This window comes from Salmo salar, chromosome ssa09 (assembly GCF_905237065.1).
Source record: "Salmo salar chromosome ssa09, Ssal_v3.1, whole genome shotgun sequence".
Classification (NCBI taxonomy): Eukaryota; Metazoa; Chordata; class Actinopteri; order Salmoniformes; family Salmonidae; genus Salmo; species Salmo salar.
Window position 1 is genome coordinate 122170475 of NC_059450.1, and position 22623 is coordinate 122193097.

Sequence of the window (22623 nt, forward strand, 5' to 3'; positions counted from 1 at the left end):
TTTGATATTTTTAGTGGTATTGTAAAGAAAATGAGAATTAAAAACAGGTTCAGCCCCTGGTTCGACCGTGATCTGGCAGAGTTACTCCACCTCAAGAATTGTCATTTGGCAGACGCATACTCAGGCTGACTGGCTATTGTTCAGGAAAATGACAAATAAGTGCACTCGGGCTATCTGGAAGGCCAAAGTTAGTTATTTTAAGGAGTAGTTCTCTCTCTGTGGGTCTAACCCCAAGAAGTTCTGGAAAACGGTTAAAGACCTGGAGAATAAATCATTCTCCTCCACAGCTGCCCATGTCCCTTAAAGTTGATGATGTGGTTGTTACTGACAAGAAGCACATGGCTGAGCTCTTTAATCACCACTTCATTAAGTCAGGATTCCTATTTGACTCAGTCATACCTCCTTGCCCGTCCAACATGTCATCATATCCCACCCTTCTAATGCAACTATCCCAGATGTTTCCCACTCTTTTTCCCCTGCCCCACTACAAAGTTTCTCCCTGCAGGCAGTCACTGAGTCTGAGGTGCTAAAGGAGCTCCTGAAACTTGACCCTAAAAAACATCTGGGTCAGATGGTTTAGACCCTTTCTTCTTTAAGGTTGCTGCCCCTATCATTGCCAAGCCTATCTCTGACCTTTTTAACCTGTCTCTCCTCTCTGGGGACGTTCCCATTGCTTGGAGGGCAGCCATGGTTCATCCTTTATTTAAAGGGGGAGATCAAGCTGATCCTAACTGTTATAGGCCTATTTCTATTTTTCCCTGTTTATCAAAAGTGTTGGAAAAACTTGTCAATAATCAACTGACTGGCTTTCTTGATGTCTATAGTATTCTCTCTGGTATGCAATCTGATTTCCGCTCAGGTTATGGATGTGTCACTGCAACCTTAAAGGTAGTCAATGATGTCACCATTACCCTTGATTCTAAGCAATATTGTGCTGCTATTTTTATTGACTTGGCCAAAGCTTTTGAGACGGTAGACCATTCCATTCTTGTGGGCCAGCTAAGGAGTAGTGGTGTCTCTGAGGGGTATTTGGGCTGGTTTGCTAACTACCTCTCTCAAAGAGTGCAGTGTATAAAGTCAGAAAATCTGCTGTTTCAGCCACTGCCTGTCACCAAGGGAGTACCCCAAGGCTCAATCCTAGGTCACACTCTTCTCAATTTACATCTACAACATAGCTCAGGCAGTAGGAAGCTCTCTCATCCATTTATATGCATATGATACAGTCTTATACTCAGCTGGCCCCTCCCCGGATTTTGTGTTAAATGCTCTACAACAAAGCTTTCTTAGTGTCCAACAAGCTTTCTCTACCCTTAACCTTGTTCTGAACACCTCCAAAACAAAGGTCATGTGGTTTGGTAAGAAGAATGCCCCTCTTCCCACAGGTGTTATTACCACCTCTGAGGGTTTAGAGCTTGAGGTAGTCACCTCATACAAGTACTTTGGCAGTATGGCTAGAAGGTACACTGTCCTTCTCTCAGCACATATCAAAGCTGCAGGCTAAAGTTAAATCTAGACTTGGTTTCCTCTATCGTAGTCGGTCCTCTTTCACCTCAGCTGCCAAACTAACCCTGATTCAGATGACCATCCTACCCATGCTAGACTACGGAGACATAATTTATAGATCGGCAGGTAAGGGTGCTCTTGAGCGGCTAGATGTTCTTTACCATTCAGCCATCAGATTTGCCACGAATGCTCCTTGTAGGACACATCACTGCACTCTATACTCCTCTGTAAACTGGTAATCTCTGTATATCCGTCGCAAGACCCACTGGTTGAAACACTCTTAGGCCCCACTCCCCACTATCTGAGATATCTACTGCAGCCCTCATCCTCCACATACAACACCCATTCTGCCAGTCACATTCTGTTAAAGGTCCCCAAAGCACACACATCCCTGGGTCGCTCGTCTTTTCAGTTCGCTGCAGCTAGCGACTGGAACGAGCTGCAACAAACACTCAAACTGGACAGTTTTATCTCAATCTCGTCATTCAAAGACTCCATCATGGAAACTCTTACTGACAGTTGTGGCTGCTTTGCGTGATGTATTGTTGTCTCTACCTTCTTGCCCTTTGTGCTGTTGTTTGTGCCCAATAATGTTTGTACCATGTTTTGTTCTGCTACCATGTTGTGTTGCTACCATGTTGTTGTTATGTTGCTACCATGCTGTGTTGTCATGTGTTGCTGCCATGCTATGTTGTCTTAGGTCTCTCTTTATGTAGTGTTGTGTTGTCTCGCTTGTTGTGTTGTGTGTTTTGTCCTATATTTATATTGTATTTTTTTGTTTTATTTTTAATCCCAGGCCCCCGTCCCCGCAGGAGGCCTTTTGGTAGGCCGTCATTGTAAATAAGAATTAGTTCTTAACTGACTTGCCTTGTTAAATAAAGGTTAAAAATTGGGGCAAAGCATGGAGGCTTTCAGCAGGCTGGCTCCATGGTTAGAACACTGTTGGTGTGTTTTCCATGTTAACCACTAGGTTGCAGTACCACACCACTTTTGTCCGTTTCCTCTGGGTTGCAATAGTCAACCATAATAGTGGAGCTTATTAGTGCATAAGGAGTTTGAGAAATGTGTTGAGATGCCTGAATTAATAGCTATCAAGAAATAACTGTTGATCAGATTGTATTACGTTATGTGTAATATGTACTCTGTTTTTAATTTTAATCAACATTATTTTTCATGCTTTAGGATGGTCAAATGTGAAATTATGTTGGCATACAGTAAAAACAGCAGTCTAGACATCTGCACATCAGAATACTTTGACGTTAAAGAGTGAACAGTGGAGCAGACAGGTCCTTATACAAGCCCATGTATTACCATACACAGACACATACTGTAATATATACAAGCCCATGTATTACCATACACAGACACATACTGTAATATATACAAGCCCATGTATTACCATACACAGACACATACTGTAATATATACAAGCCCATGTATTACCATACACAGACACATACTGTAATATATACAAGCCCATGTATTACCATACACAGACACATACTGTAATATATACAAGCCCATGTATTACCATACACAGACACATACTGTAATATATACAAGCCCATGTATTACCATACACAGACACATACTGTAATATATACAAGCCCATGTATTACCATACACAGACACATACTGTAATATATACAAGCCCATGTATTACCATACACATACTATAATATATACAAGCCCATGTATTACCATACACAGACACATACTGTAATATATACAAGCCCATGTATTACCATACACAGACACATACTGTAATATATACAAGCCCATGTATTACCATACACAGACACATACTGTAATCTATACAAGCCCATGTATTACCAGACACATACTGTAATATATACAAGCCCATGTATTACCATACACATACTGTAATATATACAAGCCCATGTATTACCATACACAGACACATACTGTAATATATACAAGCCCATATATTACCATACACAGACACATACTGTAATATATACAAGCCCATGTATTACCATACACAGACACATACTGTAATATATACAAGCCCATGTATTACCATACACAGACACATACTGTAATATATACAAGCCCATGTATTACCATACACATACTGTAATATATACAAGCCCATGTATTACCATACACAGACCACATACTGTAATATATACAAGCCCATGTATTACCATACACAGACACATACTGTAATATATACAAGACCATGTATTACCATACACAGGCACATGGTACCTCTACCACATAGACACAGACAACACACAAACAAGCCCCCGCGTGCGCACGCGCACACACACACACACACACACACGGGCATACTGTAATGTATACATACACATGCAATTACTTATACAGAATGCCTCGTATGCAAATGAATGCACACAGACACATGCCCTCCCATACATTCATACATATGGAACCGCCTCATTCAGAATTTTAAATGAGCAACCTAATCAAATTTGCCTAATGAGACATCTGGCATTCTGCCTGCTTTTCGATCTTTTAACCAGGTCTAAGAAACATCTGGGCCCTTCATCAGCCCAGTCAAACCTGATGAGAGAGAGACTGATGGAGGAACAGTGGCTGAGACTTTACCTACTACACACACACCTACATACATGATCACTTGATATATTATGCATACATGGGACTATATTAAACATTCAGTCCAGCCGTGAATTTGATATATGGCGGTGACGAGCACACAGATGGCAGACGCCTGAAGCTTTTAAAATTAGGACTTCGCTAGCTAGCTGCAGCTAAACATAGAGGCCGTCCTGATGCAGAGTGAGAGAAAGATGGTCACACAAAGGTACCCACTCGCACGCACAAAGTACATGCACATCCCAAGCACAAGGCAACGCCAGAACAATAGACAGTCACACACACATTTTGGAAAAACATGAATCTTCACACTAAACAGTATATCACAAACACTTGTTCCTCACACTAAATGTATACCAGTATCAGTGTGCCTGGTGGGTGTTCTCCCCTCCCCCTTGATTGACAGGCATCTAACGAGCAGCTGTTCTAATGGGCCTGGCAGCCTCTCCTAATAGTGATAAATAGATGAGAGACATTTGTGAATCAGGACCAAACACTTTTCAATCAATTATTCACGACATTACTCCAGTTTATGCATCATCAGGCTGCTACACATCCTGGCTGTTCCCAGGCTGGAAACAGTATTTGAACTCTGTGGTACACGACAGTAGGAGCTACCAACTCTTGTTTTCCCCTCTCTGGCTGACAGATAAAATGGTTCCTTTCTACATCGTCCTGCATGATTTTTAATGAAGGCTTGTGAAAGCGAGCGGAGCGTTGTCGTTGGATCCTGACCTGTCTGCTCGGACTATGGTCGTTCCATATGGGACAGCACGTCACCGAGCTGCTCTGTCTGTCACTGTCTCTCTGGCCTCCACTCTTATTTTGTTTGTCCCTTTTGTCCTATTCTGCTCTTTCACTCGTTGTCACAAACCGCTTCCCCCTGTTGAGGCTTTGTAGTCGGACACTTTTCCTCTAGCTTTCTCTCACTCTTTCTTTCTCTCCCTCTCCTCCCCCCTGTGTGCAGCTCTCTCCCCCTTGTCTGAACTCTGACAGGTGTGTAATTGAATGATTAATGACCACCAGAGGCCCTCCTCCGCAAACACACACACACACACACACACACACACACACACAAACACACTTGCGCGCGCACACACATTCCGCATTCCTCTTAAAAACAAACCACACACACAGACATCTAAGCAAAATTTATATTTTTCCTCTTTTCGTGCACCTTTTCATTCATTCAGACCTATTAGCTATAGCACTGATACACATACAGTATGCATAGGTTTTATTCTCAAAACACAATCCTCAAATACAGAGTTGCTCATATGAAGACTTAAAAATAGGAAGCAATATTGTTTAGCCATTGTATTTCTGTAACACAAATAATCTGTAACACATGTCTGCCAAACTCCTGCTGGGATTCATTATATTTGTATAATGTTCTCACAAATATTGAATACATCTGGTTTACATTAAGGTTAGGTTACTGTTATATTTACAATATACATATATATTTTTAAAGCTGTATTCCCCCAAAATGTGTTTTTAAAATATTTTCTCCTGCTCTAGCCTTCCAGTTCCTCCAGTTTGGGTTATTTCATTATTAAGATAGACTTAGTTGCCATAATGACTTCACGCTATATGTTCCCTCACTGATCTCTGTGGCTGTACACACTGTTCTCTCTCCCTTCTCTTTCCCAGTATTGGCACATTTATGCAATGCAATTTCCACTAGCTAATGGATTTTGTGTTTGTGTGAGGCTACGGACTCTAGCTATCAAAAGCAATCATAAAGTGAAAACAGTATGAATAGCATCTCACTCCTGCTGTCTGTCTGTTTGTTGTTGGGTCTGAGATCTCCTTCAGACTATCATACAGTCACTTATGTTCTCTATGGGACTATGGTGTTTAAATAATAATTGTAAGTGCTTTTCCAGCTCCAAAGTCACTTTACATAGATAATAAGCAAGAGGAACACATTCATAAATGAACTCTTACATATGTTCAGGAAGCTCGATGTAAACAATGGACCTGCAGTGCAACAAATGATGAACCAACTGTGTGTCCATGGATTGGGGACTACATTTATAGCTGGGACAGGACTAGCATGGCAAGGGTTACACACAAAAAAAGAGAGAGTGTCAAGATGGTCAAGGCGTATGCGTGTGTGGACAGGAAAATATGTGGTGGGACTTGGAGTTAGCCCTGAGGGTCATAAAGCCAGGCCATTTCCTGTTGACCCTTGTATGAACTCTGACCCCTGCTGCAGGCTGCATCTATCACAGGACAGGGGTGAGGTGGGGATTGAATGGATGGCCGGGTGGAGGAGGAGGGTTTAGGCCAGGCCAAATGCTTTTGAATTGTGTTTGACATTTAATGAGTAATCACTTTGGCATGGATTTGAACCTTGTTGCACATGGCCCTGCAGATGGGAGGAGGTATAAAGTGAATGAGGAAGGAATGTGGAAAGACGGAGTAAAAAATTAACAAAGAGCTAAACTAAGGGAGAGAGGTCAGGGAAGATGCTAGGCTAGTAGAGATAAATAAGAAAAGTGCGTACAAAACTGCAGCATACATCAATTGAAAATTAGCCAATTAGCATATACTAATGACATGTGATTGTACCAGGAAGAAAATGTGAATATTTTCAAGATTACCTAATACTGATTTGTGTATTTCATTACTGTGTTGACTTTTCACATCTGACAGCGAATAATTGGATGGCAAACTCAAAGAAAAAGTAATTCACACACTTTTACAAAAGAAAGGTTTTAATACTATAAGCAAAATCATAACTGTAACATCGTTATCATCAATTATTGTCATCAACATTTGGAAATAAATTATTTTATCAGAGACCCATAAGGGACTGAGGAAGATGCAGCATGTGTAAAGTCCTTTGGCTGTCCTCCTCAAACACAACGGCAGATAACATGGACCATGAAATGGTCCGACAGGATCGTGTGCGTGTTCACTGTTTGGCTTACGGTGTGGATCCCACAGTAAACTCTACTATTCATGTCTGACAGGATCTTAAGGAGGTAAGTGATCAACTCATTCCAACATATTTAAACAAACCAAGGTACGTCCTTGAACAAATTGAGAGAGACAAATTGAGCTCATTCATAGTGTACAAGAGTCATGCAGAGTGATACCCTGGAAGATCACCGTTCACAGGACTTTTGTCAGGTCCCATCTCTCTGACACATATAAATACAAAAACAGATCTAAAAAAAGTCAAATGAAATAAGGTGGGTGTGTGTGTGACAGTTGTCGGTGTGGGAAGACTGGGTGTGGCCTGGGGCGTGGAGGATAGAGGTTAGAGTGTATCACTGGCGTTCTGTCCAATCACAACGCTTCAAGCCTGGGCTGTGTGAGGTCATAAGAGTTATGGAGGTTAAGGTGACCCAGGCAGATCGGGAGCTGTGTGTCTGACCTGTGTCTTTCCGTTTGGTTGGCCAGTAGGCCAGGTGGGAGAGAGAGGCAAGTTGGCTGGTCAGTGGTCCGTGTGGGGTGTTCCTCTATGCTCCTAGAGGGGGCGCTATCCTGGGTGTCAGACAGCTCACTGTCACCATAGAGTATGTAGAGAGGGAAGGGGCTGAGGACGCTCGCCTCTTCCACCCTGAAGTGGGCTTGGCTCACACTCAAGGGCTCAGTGTGGTGTGTGTCTTTGTCTACGTCTGAGATAGAATGTAAGTATGTTATTGATGGTATAAGAGGGGCCAGCGGTGGTATGTTAAGGGAAGTGTATGCATGTTGCAGACAATGGCTTGAGTGGGTTGAGTGACTGTGGAAGTCAGTGTCTTACGGCGGGAATGTAAACATTTGGACTACACCATGCTGTCGTAGTTAGCGGGTGGCGGGTGTGAGAGCCCCCATCTCCTCCAGGATGGCCCCTCTCTCCCCTCCCCTCTCCTCTCTCCTCTCTCCTCTCTCCACTCTCCTTCACACCCTTCCTTCTCAGTTAGTGGGCGTGTATGTCCAGGCCCTGGCCTATGAGGGGATCGGCGGGGTGGGGGTGGGGCGGCGGGTGCAGCAGCATGGCGGGATGGGGGCCGGGGTAGGGGTGCAGGGACGGGCCGGCGTGGGGGTAGCCAGACTGGGACAGCAGGGCCCCGGGGTACTCTCCAGGAAGAGACGGCATCCCCTGAAGACCTGTGGAGGGGGAGAGAGAGACAGAGCGAGAGAGAGAGGAATTTATATTAGGAGGTACTGTACAGCAACATACCACCGAACGTGTCCACCAAATTATTGGTAAAAACACTAGGGTCATGTTCAGTCTGGCACACCATAGCAAAACCTTTTCAAATGGGAAAATGGAAAAGAGCGTTTCTTATTGGAGTTCTGGTAGTGCCTCCCTGCTTCAGTCCATTTTCTTCTCCTTGTTGCCTAATGAACATGACCCAGTCGTTCTTATCTCTGTCTCTTACCTGCTGCCCTGAGACCCAGGTGGGCTTGGCCGTCCAGTCCATAGCCCCCCAGTGCTGCTCCCTCTGGGCTGTAAGGACCACCTTGACCTGGTCAACCAAACACACACCCACATTATTCACCTAACCTGAATGTCCATATCGATCAGCTACACACATCTGCATTCAAAATACACACATATTGCATCAATACAACCTAGGAATGTATAGATACATCAGTAACAATACATTAGAGGAGGGAATACGGTGGTCATTATCACCTGAGCGATTTGAGTGGTCAATCATGGGCTGTACTATTCTCCGTCTTGCATTGATAAACCTGGAGAGGAAGGTGGGGATATGAAAAAGGGGGAGAATAGGAGCAGAGAACACAAAGAGGAGGAGAATTGAATGGAAGGAGAGTCAGTTAATGGAGAAAAGGACTAACTCTGGGAATATTAACCTTTCACTTTTACAACCACTTAACCCCTTCATGGTTCACCGTCAATCCCCATTAGGACAGAGGGAGTATGGATCTCTGGGTGATAATGGATTGATCAGTATTGATGGGGTCAGTGGAGGTCATGCTAAGGTCCGGGCGACAAGGGACACAGTACTGTAGTAAAACACAGAGCTGATCATTGGTTATTGATCAGGGGATACTGACCAGTTGTTGACCTGCAGGATGGTCAGGCCTGTGTCCTGTGCCAGCTGCTTCTTCTGCTCCTCTGAGGGGTATGGGTGCTGGGAAGGGACATTCAGAACAAGGGCATTATGTATTTGCCAAACTGGTTGAGATTCAGCAAGAGCATGTCTAGCCTTTGCTTTTGGCATAGATTATCATTGCATAAAATCATCAAATGTATAATTTTGGCTCATACATACACCACACACAAATGGCTCCACAAGTATCTATGTAGAATTTAAAACCCAAAGCATGTATGAAATAAATATGGGAGTTCTACAACCATTAGATGAATACTAATGACTGACATTATATCTGAATTCATCTCTCTCTCACTCTCTCTCACTCACTCTCACTCACTCACTCACTCACTCACTCACACACACAGTCATAATTAATGAGAATGACTAGAGTTTTTTAATATAACTGCTAATTACCAGAATGACTTCAATTCACCATAAATTGTTCTCTCTCTGTTCAGAACTATTCAATATTGAACCTCTATTTCACACATTATCTCTGTCATTTCATTCCATTTTCAACTTCTTTTTTTGCATTATGTGAACAATATCCCCTTCCTCCTCTCCCTCGTTCCTCTCCTCTCGGCTCCCCTCTGCTTTTATCTCATTCTTCTCTCACTATTCTTTCTACTGTCTCTCTTTTCTCACCGATAAATGCTGGAAGAGCCATGCCCTCATGATGTTGGTTGCCAGTTTGGGGAAAATGCCCCTCTTCTTGCTGTTCTTTCTGTCTCGGTCCGTATCGTCCTCCTCTCCCGTACTGGGGGAGGCCAAGCCCCCATCCAAACCATCCCCTGCCAGAGGACAATAGAGATATGGCATTAGCACAGTACGTGTGTGTGTGTGTGTGCGTGCGTGCGTGCGCGCTCGTGCGTGCGTGCGTTGATGTCAGGTCTATTTGTGTATGTCGATTATGTTGTTAGCGTGAGTGTTTGAAAAGACAAGTGTGTGTTTGTGCAGGCGTGTGTATGAGTTAGTGTGTTAGAGGTACCCGTATCGCTGCAGTTGTCTGTGCTGTGTGAAGGCAGGCCACACGACATGCCAGGGGTCCCTAGTGGAGTGGACGCACAGTCATCTGGGTCCCGCAACCACGACTGATTCTACAGAGAGCGAGGGAAGGAAAGAGAGAGAAACATATTGAGATGAACAGGAGAATGAAGAAGGTCCGCACTCAGTATTTGTAGTCAAAGAAAGCACCATTTATTCCCTCTTCAGGGACAAGTGTTTTGCCTGACAGGGCTTCATCGGTGTCTTTTTCAGAGACATATTGAGAGAGAGATATAGTGTGAAATCTGCTAGCCAATCGTCATTCAAGTGTCACCTACCTGCTCTGACAGACTAGTGCAGGAGCCAGTGAAATCCTCCACGTCAGACTTGGACCCGCCCTCCCTGTCATCCAGAATCAGGTCTGTGGGCATCTTGCCCTTCAGGCAGGTGATGTAGCGATTGCAGAAGTTATCACACAGGTCATGAACCTGGAGAAAAGAAGACGAGGAATGGGGAGAAGAAATGGTGTCAGGAAATAGTATAGTAGTGTGTGGTTTAGGTGTGTGACAGCTGATCATATCTGGTTTGCCTGCATTCAGCAGTCACTAGTCTGAATCATAAAGGGTAAGAGGAGAGAGAGAGAACGAGAGCAACAGACAGACAGAAAGAGAGACAGAGTCAGAGACAGAGAGCGAGAGCGAGAGAGAGACTATATTTTAGATGAATGAAGAAGCACACCTTTTCCAGCTCCAACAGGTGGAAACGTAGTACCTGGATGGCCTGGATCATCTGAGGAGAACAACAGATTGGTAGCTATGAACACCAGCTATTCCATATTGTAGCCTAGAATATTACTATGACTGAAAAACATGCGTGTGAGTTATTCTTAATCGATTTCTAAGTTACTGTGTGTCGCTACATGTAGGCTATAAGCATTTGGTTCTTTTGCTGTTAAAGTATACACATGTGTATTTATTTTCATACCAGGTTGTCCAGTTCAGGATTTGTAGAAAAAATGGGCTTCTCTGAGCGAATCTGAATCACACGAGGAAAGACGTCCACGGTCATTTGGATAATGGTTGGAGCTTGGAGGTTAAGATTTTCCCTGTACATGTGACTATTGACCTTCTAATCTCAAATCTAATCTAATCATGAATCCTTGTCACTATGATACATCCCACATACAGTACACAGCTGTTCTCTGATTGGCTCGTGGAGATGTAACTCGCCTGTTTGGCGAAGGCTGCGATGTCATCGTTGAAGGAGTCTGAGGAGCATACATCACTGTGATTGGTCAGGCCTTGGAGGTGGGGAGGGACTGAGTGGGATGTGACGTCCCGCGGGGAGCAGGTGGCCAGCTCACACTTCTCAAACACCAGGGCCAGCAATGGAAACAGGGGATGACTGTGCACACAGAGTTAACGTAGGCACACACACACACTCTCTCTCTCTCGCTGTCTTCACACACATGCATGTACACAATACACACACACATCCCAGCAAATGTATATAGGCACAGAGCACACTGATAGTAAATGTACATGCATACTGTTAGAATGAAAAAGAAATTAACAAACACACACACACACAAACTGCAGTGAATTAGTTCTTTTCTGCTCACCCATAGATCTGGTCCCTGTGGTGTTTGAGGGAATCTGGGACAGTGTGGCCATAGTGAGAGGGGTGCAGTGACCTCATGGCCTCTCCATACCCCCCCACGGGCATGCCCTCTGACCCTGAGTAGTGCACCAGGTCTTCATACTGAGGAACAGGGGGAGAGACATAACAGACTGAACATGTGTGTCTGGTGTATTTTAATCATCTGCATTTTGTTGTGGAGAGAAGTGGAGCAAGAGTGTGTGTGTGTGTGTGTGTGTGTGTGTGTGTGTGTGTGTGTGTGTGTGTGTGTGTGTGTGTGTGTGTGTGTGTGTGTGTGTGTGTGTGTGTGAGAGAGAGCAAGAATGAAAGAGAGAGAGAGAAATTAGGAGATGAGGCCCCCTGTGAATATGGAAGCAGATCACTTCGAAGCCGTAGCTAATTTTCTGACTAGAGGCTCCTTGCTGAGCAGTTTTTCAGAGGGAAAAGCGACATCCACACTGGGACAATTGACATGAGATAAACAAACACACAGAGATTCATACATAAACATGAGCCTACGCTCTCTATCTCTCACACACTCTGTCAGTCTCATATCTCTCTCAACCTCACCGGGCTGATGTGTGTTAAACTGTAGCTGACTTCAGTCTCCAAGGCTTTTCTCCTGGATTAAAGTATGGCCAATCATAGTCCCATATGGCTGCGTGATCACAGCGTGCACCTGCTCTGCGGTTTTGTCGGGCCACCTTTTGTTTCATGGATACTCGCTATTAACGCAATCGCCAATATCAGATTCCGCGCCTTTCTTTACAGGAGCTCTCCGATTACAGTGCGACTGTAGCCGCTGTGCGTCAACGGATCAAAGCATCGAAATCAACATGACGAATTCTTCAAATTGTCCCAAAAGGCATGAGGCTGAGCTTCAAATGTGAGAAACACTTACAATGTTAATACGATTAGAATGAACTGCAATCCTCATATTTATCATGATAGTTCAAAGAGAGAGCTTAGTTTTCTATACGAATATATAGGCATAAGCTATATCATTTCATTTTCTCGGCAACTAAGTTGAACATGTTTTTTTTACCACATAGGCTATTACATATATAATAAATATTAACGCTGACATTAACCACAGACCAGTGGATTGATATATAACAGCAGGCGCATCCTTCATATTTTGTTCTCGCAGTTGTTTTACTTAATAAATCAGATAGAAGAAACTATACAAATCCTTGTTTGAACTTGCAATGTGCAATATATTCAATACATACAAATCACTTTCCACCAGATTGCCTGTTGGCAAAAACAAAGTTTGCAAACATTCGCCTTTAGCCTGTATTTCCAAAGCCATTCAACAGTTTCATTATTCTCAAGGAGAAAATATGTTTTTGTCCAACATTTTGTCAGACAAATGCAATGTATTTTATTCGAGTAGCCTATGTTCAAAATAAAAAGCAACAATGGGTAGACCTGCGTAAATGTACATTTGTATCCTCCGTTGTCCCAACACCCCACCTATTCCAATGAAAAGTGATAGAGTTTGTGACAATAGTTTTCTATTTAGTATACATATAGGCCTAATACACGTAGGTAGTCTATGCAAAAAACAGAAAGCTCTACAGGTTTCCAAACGGATCTATTTTCTTTCCGTTGAAGGTAGCCTAATCGCAATATGCTCGAATGACAGGCAAGTGCCACCAATTGTAAAGAGTGGGATAAACTGTATATTTTACAGTACATGGGACAACATATATAATTTATCAAATTCACTTCCCTTTGGTGCATATAACCAGAATTAGGCTAATTATGGATAATTGACTGATACACTTTCTTGGCCTTGTTTCAGTGAACTAAAGTAGCCTATGTCTGAATTGTAATCAAATTGACAAAAGTACCTGTTTTGTTGACTTTAATTAGCGTAAATTACGAAATTCTTAACTAAATTAGACTAATATAACGAAAATCAAATGTAAAATGTTAATGAAAAGCGACTGCGTAATTGTCATCTGTAGGCCTAATTACAGTAAACCGAAAAATCCTATCCTGAAAAGCTACTTTGATTTGCACGACCCGAAGCTGTTGACACTCAGGCTATATGACATCAAAATGTCTTTCCTCACTCAACTGCAAGCCGAACGTGTTATTACAACACAGATAACAAATAGCCTACATCTGACCTATTACCTTTTTCCCGTTTGAATTAAACATCAAGACAGATACCGAAAAGAGCAACAGTTCACTGCATGGGAGTTTGACAAGTTAAAATGTGGTAGATATTCAGCGGGTTAGTGGTGTGTGTGTTATGTGTGTGTGTGATACAATGTCATGAGTAGCCTACTATGGCAATTATCTTTAGGAATAGGAAAGAGTAGCACAGTGCACATAGCAACGGGATCCGCGAGCCGCCGACTCACTATAGCAAAAGAGTTGACCTACTTAGCGACTTGGTCTGCCTCACCTGTCTCTCTTTTTCCTCGACCTACTCACTACACCTCATACTGTATATGGACATATCATGTCTTTCCACTTTCACAACTACTTTTATTAGTCCAATAATCGACTATTAATTCCAGCAGGACACACACATTCTCAGTTTTAAATAGACTGTATTTCAAAAATTACACTATACATATTGAAACCCAGATAAAGGTTTATGGTTATCAAGAGAGAGTTTTTACACCCTATATAAGAGCTATATAGACCATAAGACTCCTGAACATCTAATCAAATGGCTACCCAGACTATTTGCATTGTCCCCCTCCTCTTTTACACCGCTGCTACTCTCTGTTGTTATCATCTATACATAGTCACTTTAATAACTCTACCTACATGTACATATTACCTTAACTAACCCGTGCCCCGCACATTGACTCTGTACCGGTACCCCCCTGTGTATAGTCTCTTTATTGTTATTTTACTGCTGCTCTTTAATTGTTACTTTAATTTCTTATTCTTACTCGTATTTATTTTTAAACGGCATTGTTGGTTAGAGGCTCGTATGTAAGCATTTCACTGTAAGGTAAAATGTACCTGTTGTATTCGGCGCATGTGACTCATACCAATTTGATTTGGTTTGATTATATGTTTATGGTCCTAAAGCCCTTGTAAAACAATGAGAAGAATCATTCTGACAGTTGTTCTCTTCTACGCGACCCTATATTGAAATATAAAAGTCAACAGCTAATTTATAAGCAAGATAATATATGAAATGTATAGGCCACTATGTAGCCTATATGAAATGTATAGGCTATTTCCACATTTCAAACTAGGCTACTTGACATTATATCAACACGACCCTAATGATTTAGGTCAGGTCAGTCTATTTAGGAATATTTAGAACATGCACAATTATGTCAATAAGGTTATTCCTTAATACCTTGACGTGAACTCCTTGACATATTGCTGCTGCCTACATTGGCCCTGTATAGCTGGGAGCTGTGGCCTACGCGAGGGAGGACAGGGAGGGAGAGGGTAGACAGGCAGCGAGGGGCGCTACGTCAACGCGTAAGGACCGAGCAAAGAGGCAAAATGCTACATAATAACCAAACTAGCAAGATTATTAACTGGAGAGAATGATACAGACTACCGCGATACTACACATGATGAGTGAGTGTAAAGGATGCAGTAGAATAGAGTAAACAGCCATCCTACCCTCTTATCCATGCGACACGGAAGCCAATCCTACTCCGGGAAGGATGAGACCAGACCCGCTGTCCAGCGCAGGCGTTCTGTATCCAGAAGATCTGATGAAAAATAATGCGCTCTTTAATAAGCTAATAGAGGCGGAATTATAACAGTTGAAGCATCAAACACTTAAATCTCATCATTATTTACAAGGGGTTTGGTTAGAAAAAATGAACAGCTGAACCAGAGTGTACATCATAATTAGGCTACACCAATAGCCGAGGCTACTATGGGCTACAATAGGCTACATATATTTCCGAAGTAAATCGAATCGTTACTTTTATTGCAAGCAAGCAGCTTTATGATCCAAACTTAGAGGTCCACGACCATAAATGCGATGTGTATTCAATATATATCACTGATAAGAACATATAAACCATTAGGCTGTTACATACAGGCATCAAAGATTACAGAAATTCAATACACTATTTTAGAAAAATATGATTCTATAAAATATCCCACCGAAACCTAGATTTGACGTATAAGCTATAGTCACTCTCAGGCCGTGCTCGAGATATCCTGCATGGGCTTCGGTTTCGAGAGCGTTGTGGTAGGTCCGCACGTTATGTTTTTGGGTCCGGCTCGCAGGCGAGATGCTTGGTGAGGAGAAATAGCGTCCTTTTTGGCCGTTCTCGCTGTCCATGGACTGTCGCGGCAGGCTGGAAAATGTCACAGCGACTTGAGTGATGTTGCTTTAAACATTGAGAGAGGCAGAGACTATGTGGGGAGAGATGGTGGTCGGGAGTTGTTTGGGGGGTCAAAACACGACGGGGTCTCTCACCCCCACCTTCTTTTCACACACACTCGCGCATTACAAACGCAGGATCCCCTCGTTTTATTCCAATGGCACGCACTACACTCACGTAGCATGCATTAGCACAGTTTATTCGCTCCCGTTCACGGCTGCTGAGCCATGACAAGATAATGTCTGAAAACTCGAAGATTTGAAGTCGAACACAGCTTTTTCGTCATATTCCATAATCTGCAGGATAGTGCGCGCATTTATTAATGAGTTACTGGTACCGGAAATAATGTTACTATTGTTTCCAACACTTGCCTCAAGCATCTGGAGTATCCCAACTCTCAGTAACTGCATTTGTTGTTTTTAGTAGCATGTCAAATTAAGTAAAATTCACAGAAAATGCTGATGATTCTTTCTGATAGGCTATTGACATGTTGGTTATTGGCCGCACAATTCAGAATTCAGATACATTTCTGTATAGCCACGTTAATTCAACAACCCTGGAACAATCCATCCCAGTGCATTTTGGTAACATATACAGTAAGTCATTATAGAAGAGGCTACTAAATGTCTCATACATTGGTTCTACGCAAGATATCCTATAGTTTTACGCATGATAACATTATTTTAGGATGGCAAATCAGGTCATAAATAATGTTCAATTGTGAAGGCCTATGACAATACATTTATTGTCTGATAATGACTATACTAGTGCTTTTTGTTTTTGTTGACTTAATGTAATATAACTTTCTTATATGTGTTATTGTTTTTACCATCGAGGACCACTTTTGGAAACAAGTGTTTTAATTAATAATTTCAAGTGGTATCCTCTGGGTCCACATTGTACATGTTGTTGTATATATCTGTTACCCAAAATAAATTCAATTCAATTCTCCATTAAACTGCCCAAATGTACCCACTTTGCTTGGAACAGCAGGCCATTTTGTTGTTCTGAAGATGTGTAAAAACCAGGCTACCTTTCTTCTCATTCTAACTGGAGGGAAAACTTCCACAGCTCTGTGGACCTCGTCCTGTGTTGTAAATTACTCTTAAGTAACATAATAATTATTCAAAACGGTTCTCTTTCCCCTCTCACGCGGCGAGGGACCAACAGGCGGCCGAACTTCAATCGGCAGCGCGGTTGCGGCCACATGGGCCGGGGCAAGTCTTCACCGCGGGCGGCGTCGGGCGTGATTTGGTGTGCAGCCAGCGAGCACCGTAACATCAACGAACCTGTGGCCTTTTAACACGGCGGGAGGTTAATTCCCATGACGATGATCATAGCCTTTAGACCCCTCTAACATCGAATCCATAGCATCAATGAAAAATGTGAACGGACAGGAAAGTAGACGGCCTAATAGGATATTTCTAATTGATTAACAGGGACGCAGTCCTATTCTGATTGTTTTGTGTTTGGCTTTTTTCTTCATTTTTTCTTTATGACCTTATCTTTGTCAGTCCAACATCCAAGCCATTATTGTGCAAGATCCAAACATCTTGATGAGGTTGCTGGTGTTGATGGGATGTGCCACTATCCTTCGGGAAGCACACCCTTGTGCATCAATGAAGTCCATGTCATCCCATTTCTGACACTAGTGCAGTGACTTTAGAGGTAAAGCCTCAGGACTTAAATGGGGAATCTGCAGTTAAAACAACAACAACGTGTCCACCCTGCCACTGATTTGGTCTACAGCTGAGAAATGGGGCTGATGAAATGTAGCCACTCTTAATTTCATAGACATAGCTATGGATGCGAAGGACTGACCATCCATGAGAACTAAATGATAGTTCTAGCCATGTTTTGAGGCAATACAGTGTTTGTTTACAATTATATTGTTTACAAACAATGGAGTAAAAAATATATAGATATTTGGGGTTCTGTTGGGGTGCAACAGTTGAACTCAGGCCATGAGGCATGTATAAGATATTATTCAATAATCACTGGTAGCCTATATATAATTAATTTAAAAGTCAAAAAATTGATGTAGCAATTGCTGATTGCCCATTTATACCCTCAACCTAGCATCTCTTAAACCTTGTTCACACTGTCAGTTTGAAGTGACTCAAATCCAATTTTTTTGCATATGTGATGAAATCTGTCATTTTCCCTGCAGCCAAAAAGCCAAACAGCCAAAAAGCACATGGAATCTGATATTTCAATACACATAACAAACCACCTTCGTAGGTAGTTTGTAATCAGATACAAATCTGATTCCTGGCCATGTGACTTGTGTCTGAACAATCAAATCTGATTTATTTGCCCTCGAGGTTTTTAGACTGTTATTTTGCATATTTTGTTTCTTGCTAGCTACTCTGTTGACTGTTTTGACAAGAACATGTGGTAGCTAACTACCTTGTTAATTGTTTACAAACAAATGAGTTAATGTGCTAGAAAGTTAAACAGCTAGCTAGCTAGTTGACTGCTGTGGTTAGCCAAAAACGACTCATTTTGAAAGCTGGATCGTCTTATCCTTTGAGGCTTTAAAAGGTGTTCTTACACTACGATTTTGAACATGCAAAGCAACAGGGAAATGTCCATGGACAGGCATTGTTGTCACCTTAACTTGCTACATAACTTCTGAGTGATAGGAAGCATGAGCACCACCACCAATCGGCCTACACCACTGCGCATACAACCGTCGTTACTATGACAACCAGCGTAGCCATGTCAGCAAATGACTGCTGTCTGAACACACACACATCCGATTTGATCACTTGCAACTTGCTGTTTGGACAGTCAGTATTCCAGAACAGATTTGAAAAACAAAACTGATTTGAGCATCAAGGCCTGCAGTGTGAACAAAGATTAAGTTCAACCAACTTATACAATTCAGGCAAAAGGTCGGACTCTTTTGACAAGGATGCTGGTGTACTAAGGACGTCACACTATATACACAATATTTTCAGTGTATGGAGAGGATGTTAGAAGAAATAGTTCTGAGTAGCCTATATGGCAAGGCTGCTGCAGTTGTTTGTCAGGCTCTGTCAGGGTTGGAGCGGCTGCTGCTGTGTGTGTGTGTGTGTTTGTGGGGGGGGTCAATGTCAAGGTGCTCGTGATTCAAAGCAATGCTTACTGCAGGCATTGCCCAAGGCTAAGGAGCAGAGAGAGGCTGAGCAGGAAACAACAACAGGAGATAATGAAAAAGGTGGATGTGTTTAACTATACTTGCTGGGAGCTAGGGTTAGGTTTAGGGTTAATAGGATTTTGAATGGGACTGAATTGTGTGTCCCCACAAAGTCCGTTATACAAGAGTGTGTGTGTGTGTGTGTGTGTGTGTGTGTGTGTGTGTGTGTGTGTGTGTGTGTGTGTGTGTGTGTGTGTGTGTGTGTGTGTGTGTGTGTGTGTGTGTGCTTGGGTGTGTATGTGTACCGGTTTGCATGTCAATGTGCATCTGTCTATTTTTGTAATTTGAGAATTGTTTCTTAACCAAATATCGACATGCTCAACATGATCGAATGGCTTTATAGGGACATTGTGCAAACTATCCGCCCCTACTGGACCTGTACATCAGCCAGCCCATAGAGAGATATCCTCGTCCACAATCTACTGTGGTGTATTCACTAGGAACCAAACGGAAGCAAACAGGGTGGGACTAACCTGAACTTGTCCAATAAGAAACTCTTGTTTTCGTTGCAAACCCTTTTCCGTTACAAAACATTTCGCTAAAGTCTACTGCAATGGGCACTAATGAATACACACCTACTGTATCCAAAGGCAGAAACACTCAGCATCTCCTCATTATCAACACTAGGCCTATCTCTAGCTGGACTCTCTCCCTCTACATTCATGGCAATACAAAACTTCTGTGGTCCATATAGTCATGAGTTATACTGCATAGCCTTCACTTTGAGTGTTTATATAGATATTATCATTGCTTCTAGATCACATAGATAGCACAGGTGCACATATATACATTAGGAAATATCAGATGTATAGTGATCTAGTCGTTAGGGAACATGACAACATAGACCAGGGATGTGCAACTGGCGGCGGCCGCCCTTTTGTAGGCCCGCAGATTTAGAATAAATTACTGTTGAGTTAGAATAGTAGAATACACAAGGTGCAATATCAACATTTGGTTGTGCATCAGCAGTTTTAAGTAAGCTAGTATAGCCAGCTGTCTTAACCTGCAGTAATCATGGTTGAATTACCGACCGGGGACGCCACCATTGATTTTGTTAGTCACTCTCACTCAGATATCATATTAAAAACGGCAAACATTTCTCTCCACCCTATGGCAAAATGTGTAGAATTGCAGGAAATTAGTTATAAAATAGCAAAATCTTCTCTCCGCCCCCTGGAAAAATGTGTAGAATTACAGCAAACTTGCTTTAACACTGCAAAATGTTCTCTACTTCCAAGTGCAAAATGTGTAGAATTACAGCAAACTTGCTGTGTTAAAGCAAGTTTGCTTTAAACTGCTACATTTTATCAACTTCCCATGGCAAAAAGTGCAGGAATGAACTCTAAAACATTTCTTGTCTGCTGTCAAGAGGGGTGCCGCTGAAATGTTTGCTTAGGGCCCCCAAAACGCTAGGGCCGACTCTGACTGCATGTGTGGGTCTGGATGTGGATATTTTTTTAATGTTTTCATTTTTATTTAACCTTTATTTAACCAGGTAGGCCAGTTGAGAACATGTCCTCATTTACAACTGCGACCTGGCCAAGATAAAGCAAAGCAGTGCGACATAAACAACACAGAGTTACACATGGGATAAAAACAAATGTACAGTCAATAACACAATAGAAAAATCTATATACAGTGTGTGCAAATGTAGTAAGATTAGGGAGGTAAGGCAATAAATAGGCCATAGTGGCGAAATAATTACAATTTAACAATTAAACACTGGAGTGATAGATCCGCAGAAGATGAATATGCAAGTAGAGATACTGGGGTGCAAAGGAACAACAAAATAAAAAACAATATGAGAATGAGGTAGTTGGATGGGCTATTTACAGATTGGCTGTGTACAGGGGCAATGATCAGCAAGCTGCTCTGACAGCTGATGCTTGAAGTTAGTGAGGGAAATGTAAGACTCCAGCTTCAGTGATTTTTGCAATTCGTTCCAGTCATTGGCAGCGAGAACTGGAAGGAAAGGCGGCCAAAGAGGAGTTGGCTTTGGGGGTGACCAGTGAAATATACCTGCTGGAGCGCGTGCTACGGGTGGGTGCTGCTATGGTGACCAGTGAGCTGAGATAAGGCGGGGCTTTACCTAGCAAAGACTTATAGATGACCTGTAGTCAGTGGGTTTGGCGATGAATATGATTCGAGTGCCAGCCAACTAGAACATACAGGTCACAGTGGTGGGTAGTATATGGGGCTTTGGTGACAAAACGGATGGCACTGTGACAGACTACATCCAATTTGCTGAGTAGAGTGTTGGAGGCTATTTTGTAAATGACATCGCCGAAGTCAAGGATCGGTAGGATAGTCAGTTTTACGAGGGCATGTTTGGCAGCATGAGTGAAGGATGCTTTGTTTGCGAAATAGGAAGCAGGATCTTGATTTAATTTTGGTTTGGAGATGCTTAATGTGAGTCTGGAAGGAGAGTTTACAGTCTAACCAGACACCTAGGTATTTGTAGTTGTCCACATATGCTAAGTCAGAACCGTCCAGAGTAGTGATGCTAGACAGGCGGGAAGGATGCTTTGTTTGGGCAGCGATCGGTTGAAGAGCATGCATTTAGTTTTACTTGCATTTAAGAGCAGTTTGCAGACCCAGTATGCAGACCCGCAAGCCACTGTGGCTCTTCATGATGAGATCAGATTTTTGGTGGGGCCCCCAGCCCCATCAAAGTTGCCTGTGGAAGAGAGAGCCAATGGGATAAACACTAGCGGTTGCCCTTGGTTTGGTAACCTTGGCCACCCAGGCTAGTTGACATGGTTGACTCCGCCATAAAGGGAATATGGTTGCCTTGACCCTGGGTTACCCATGGTCCAGAGGGAACATCTGAATGGGGTGACCCGCCAGTCAAGGAGCGGCACTCTCCAAAGGGGAGAAGGGGGTAAGAGGTGGGAGAGAGAGGGGTAAAAGCACGGAGGGGAGTGGCAGAGTGCTTTTTTATGAGCGTGTGCCTCTCCGGTTTCTGGGTTGTCTGGCCGCATGGACATAAATTCTCTCTCTCTCTCTCTCTCTCGCTCTCTCTCTCTCTCTCTCTCTCTCTCTCTCTCTCTCTCTCTCTCTCTCTCTCTCTCTCTCTCTCTCTCTCTCTCTCTCTCTCTCTCTCTCTCTCTCTCTCTCTCTCTCTCTCTCTCTCTCTCTCTCTCTCTCTCTCATCCTACCAGCCCATTTTCATCACCATGTTCTTACAGTACAGTATTGTCTGTGAACTTATTCTCTCTCAGCCTGTCTGCATTTCTGTCTCCACCTGGTTTGAGACTGTACTTCATTCACTACACTTAACCCCTCTCTCTCCCACTCAAGCCCTACTCTCCTCCTCTCC

At 42.8% G+C, this 22623-nt stretch overlaps 1 protein-coding gene across 2 annotated transcripts; it reads right to left on the reverse strand.

The window, feature by feature from the left end:
• Nucleotides 1–6809: 6809 nt before the first annotated feature.
• Nucleotides 6810–16261, reverse strand: LOC106612609 (homeobox protein meis3). Of its 2 annotated transcripts, none has more exons than XM_014213935.2 (13): nucleotides 15934–16261; nucleotides 15405–15496; nucleotides 11776–11915; nucleotides 11384–11558; nucleotides 11139–11189; nucleotides 10893–10943; nucleotides 10493–10642; nucleotides 10159–10267; nucleotides 9816–9961; nucleotides 9130–9206; nucleotides 8744–8802; nucleotides 8487–8573; nucleotides 6810–8211 (listed from the first exon to the last, which is right to left on the reverse strand). In XM_014213935.2, exons 2-13 carry the CDS (start codon nucleotides 15414–15416, stop codon nucleotides 8021–8023), a joined length of 1248 nt encoding a protein of 415 aa, XP_014069410.1. In that variant the 5' UTR covers nucleotides 15417–15496; nucleotides 15934–16261; the 3' UTR covers nucleotides 6810–8020. The 2 variants fall into 2 exon arrangements, with proteins under 2 accessions (XP_014069410.1, XP_014069407.1); XM_014213932.2 differs by having other exon boundaries at nucleotides 15900–16261.
• Between the last annotated feature and the right edge of the window lie 6362 nt (nucleotides 16262–22623).

Coding starts and splice junctions, on each gene's coding strand:
- LOC106612609 (XM_014213935.2), bottom strand. Junction 11,559..11,775: donor CACAGGGACCAGATCTATGG/GTGAGCAGAAAA, acceptor CTGTGTGCACAG/TCATCCCCTGTTTCCATTGC. Junction 8,803..9,129: donor ATCCTGCAGGTCAACAACTG/GTCAGTATCCCC, acceptor CTTCCTCTCCAG/GTTTATCAATGCAAGACGGA.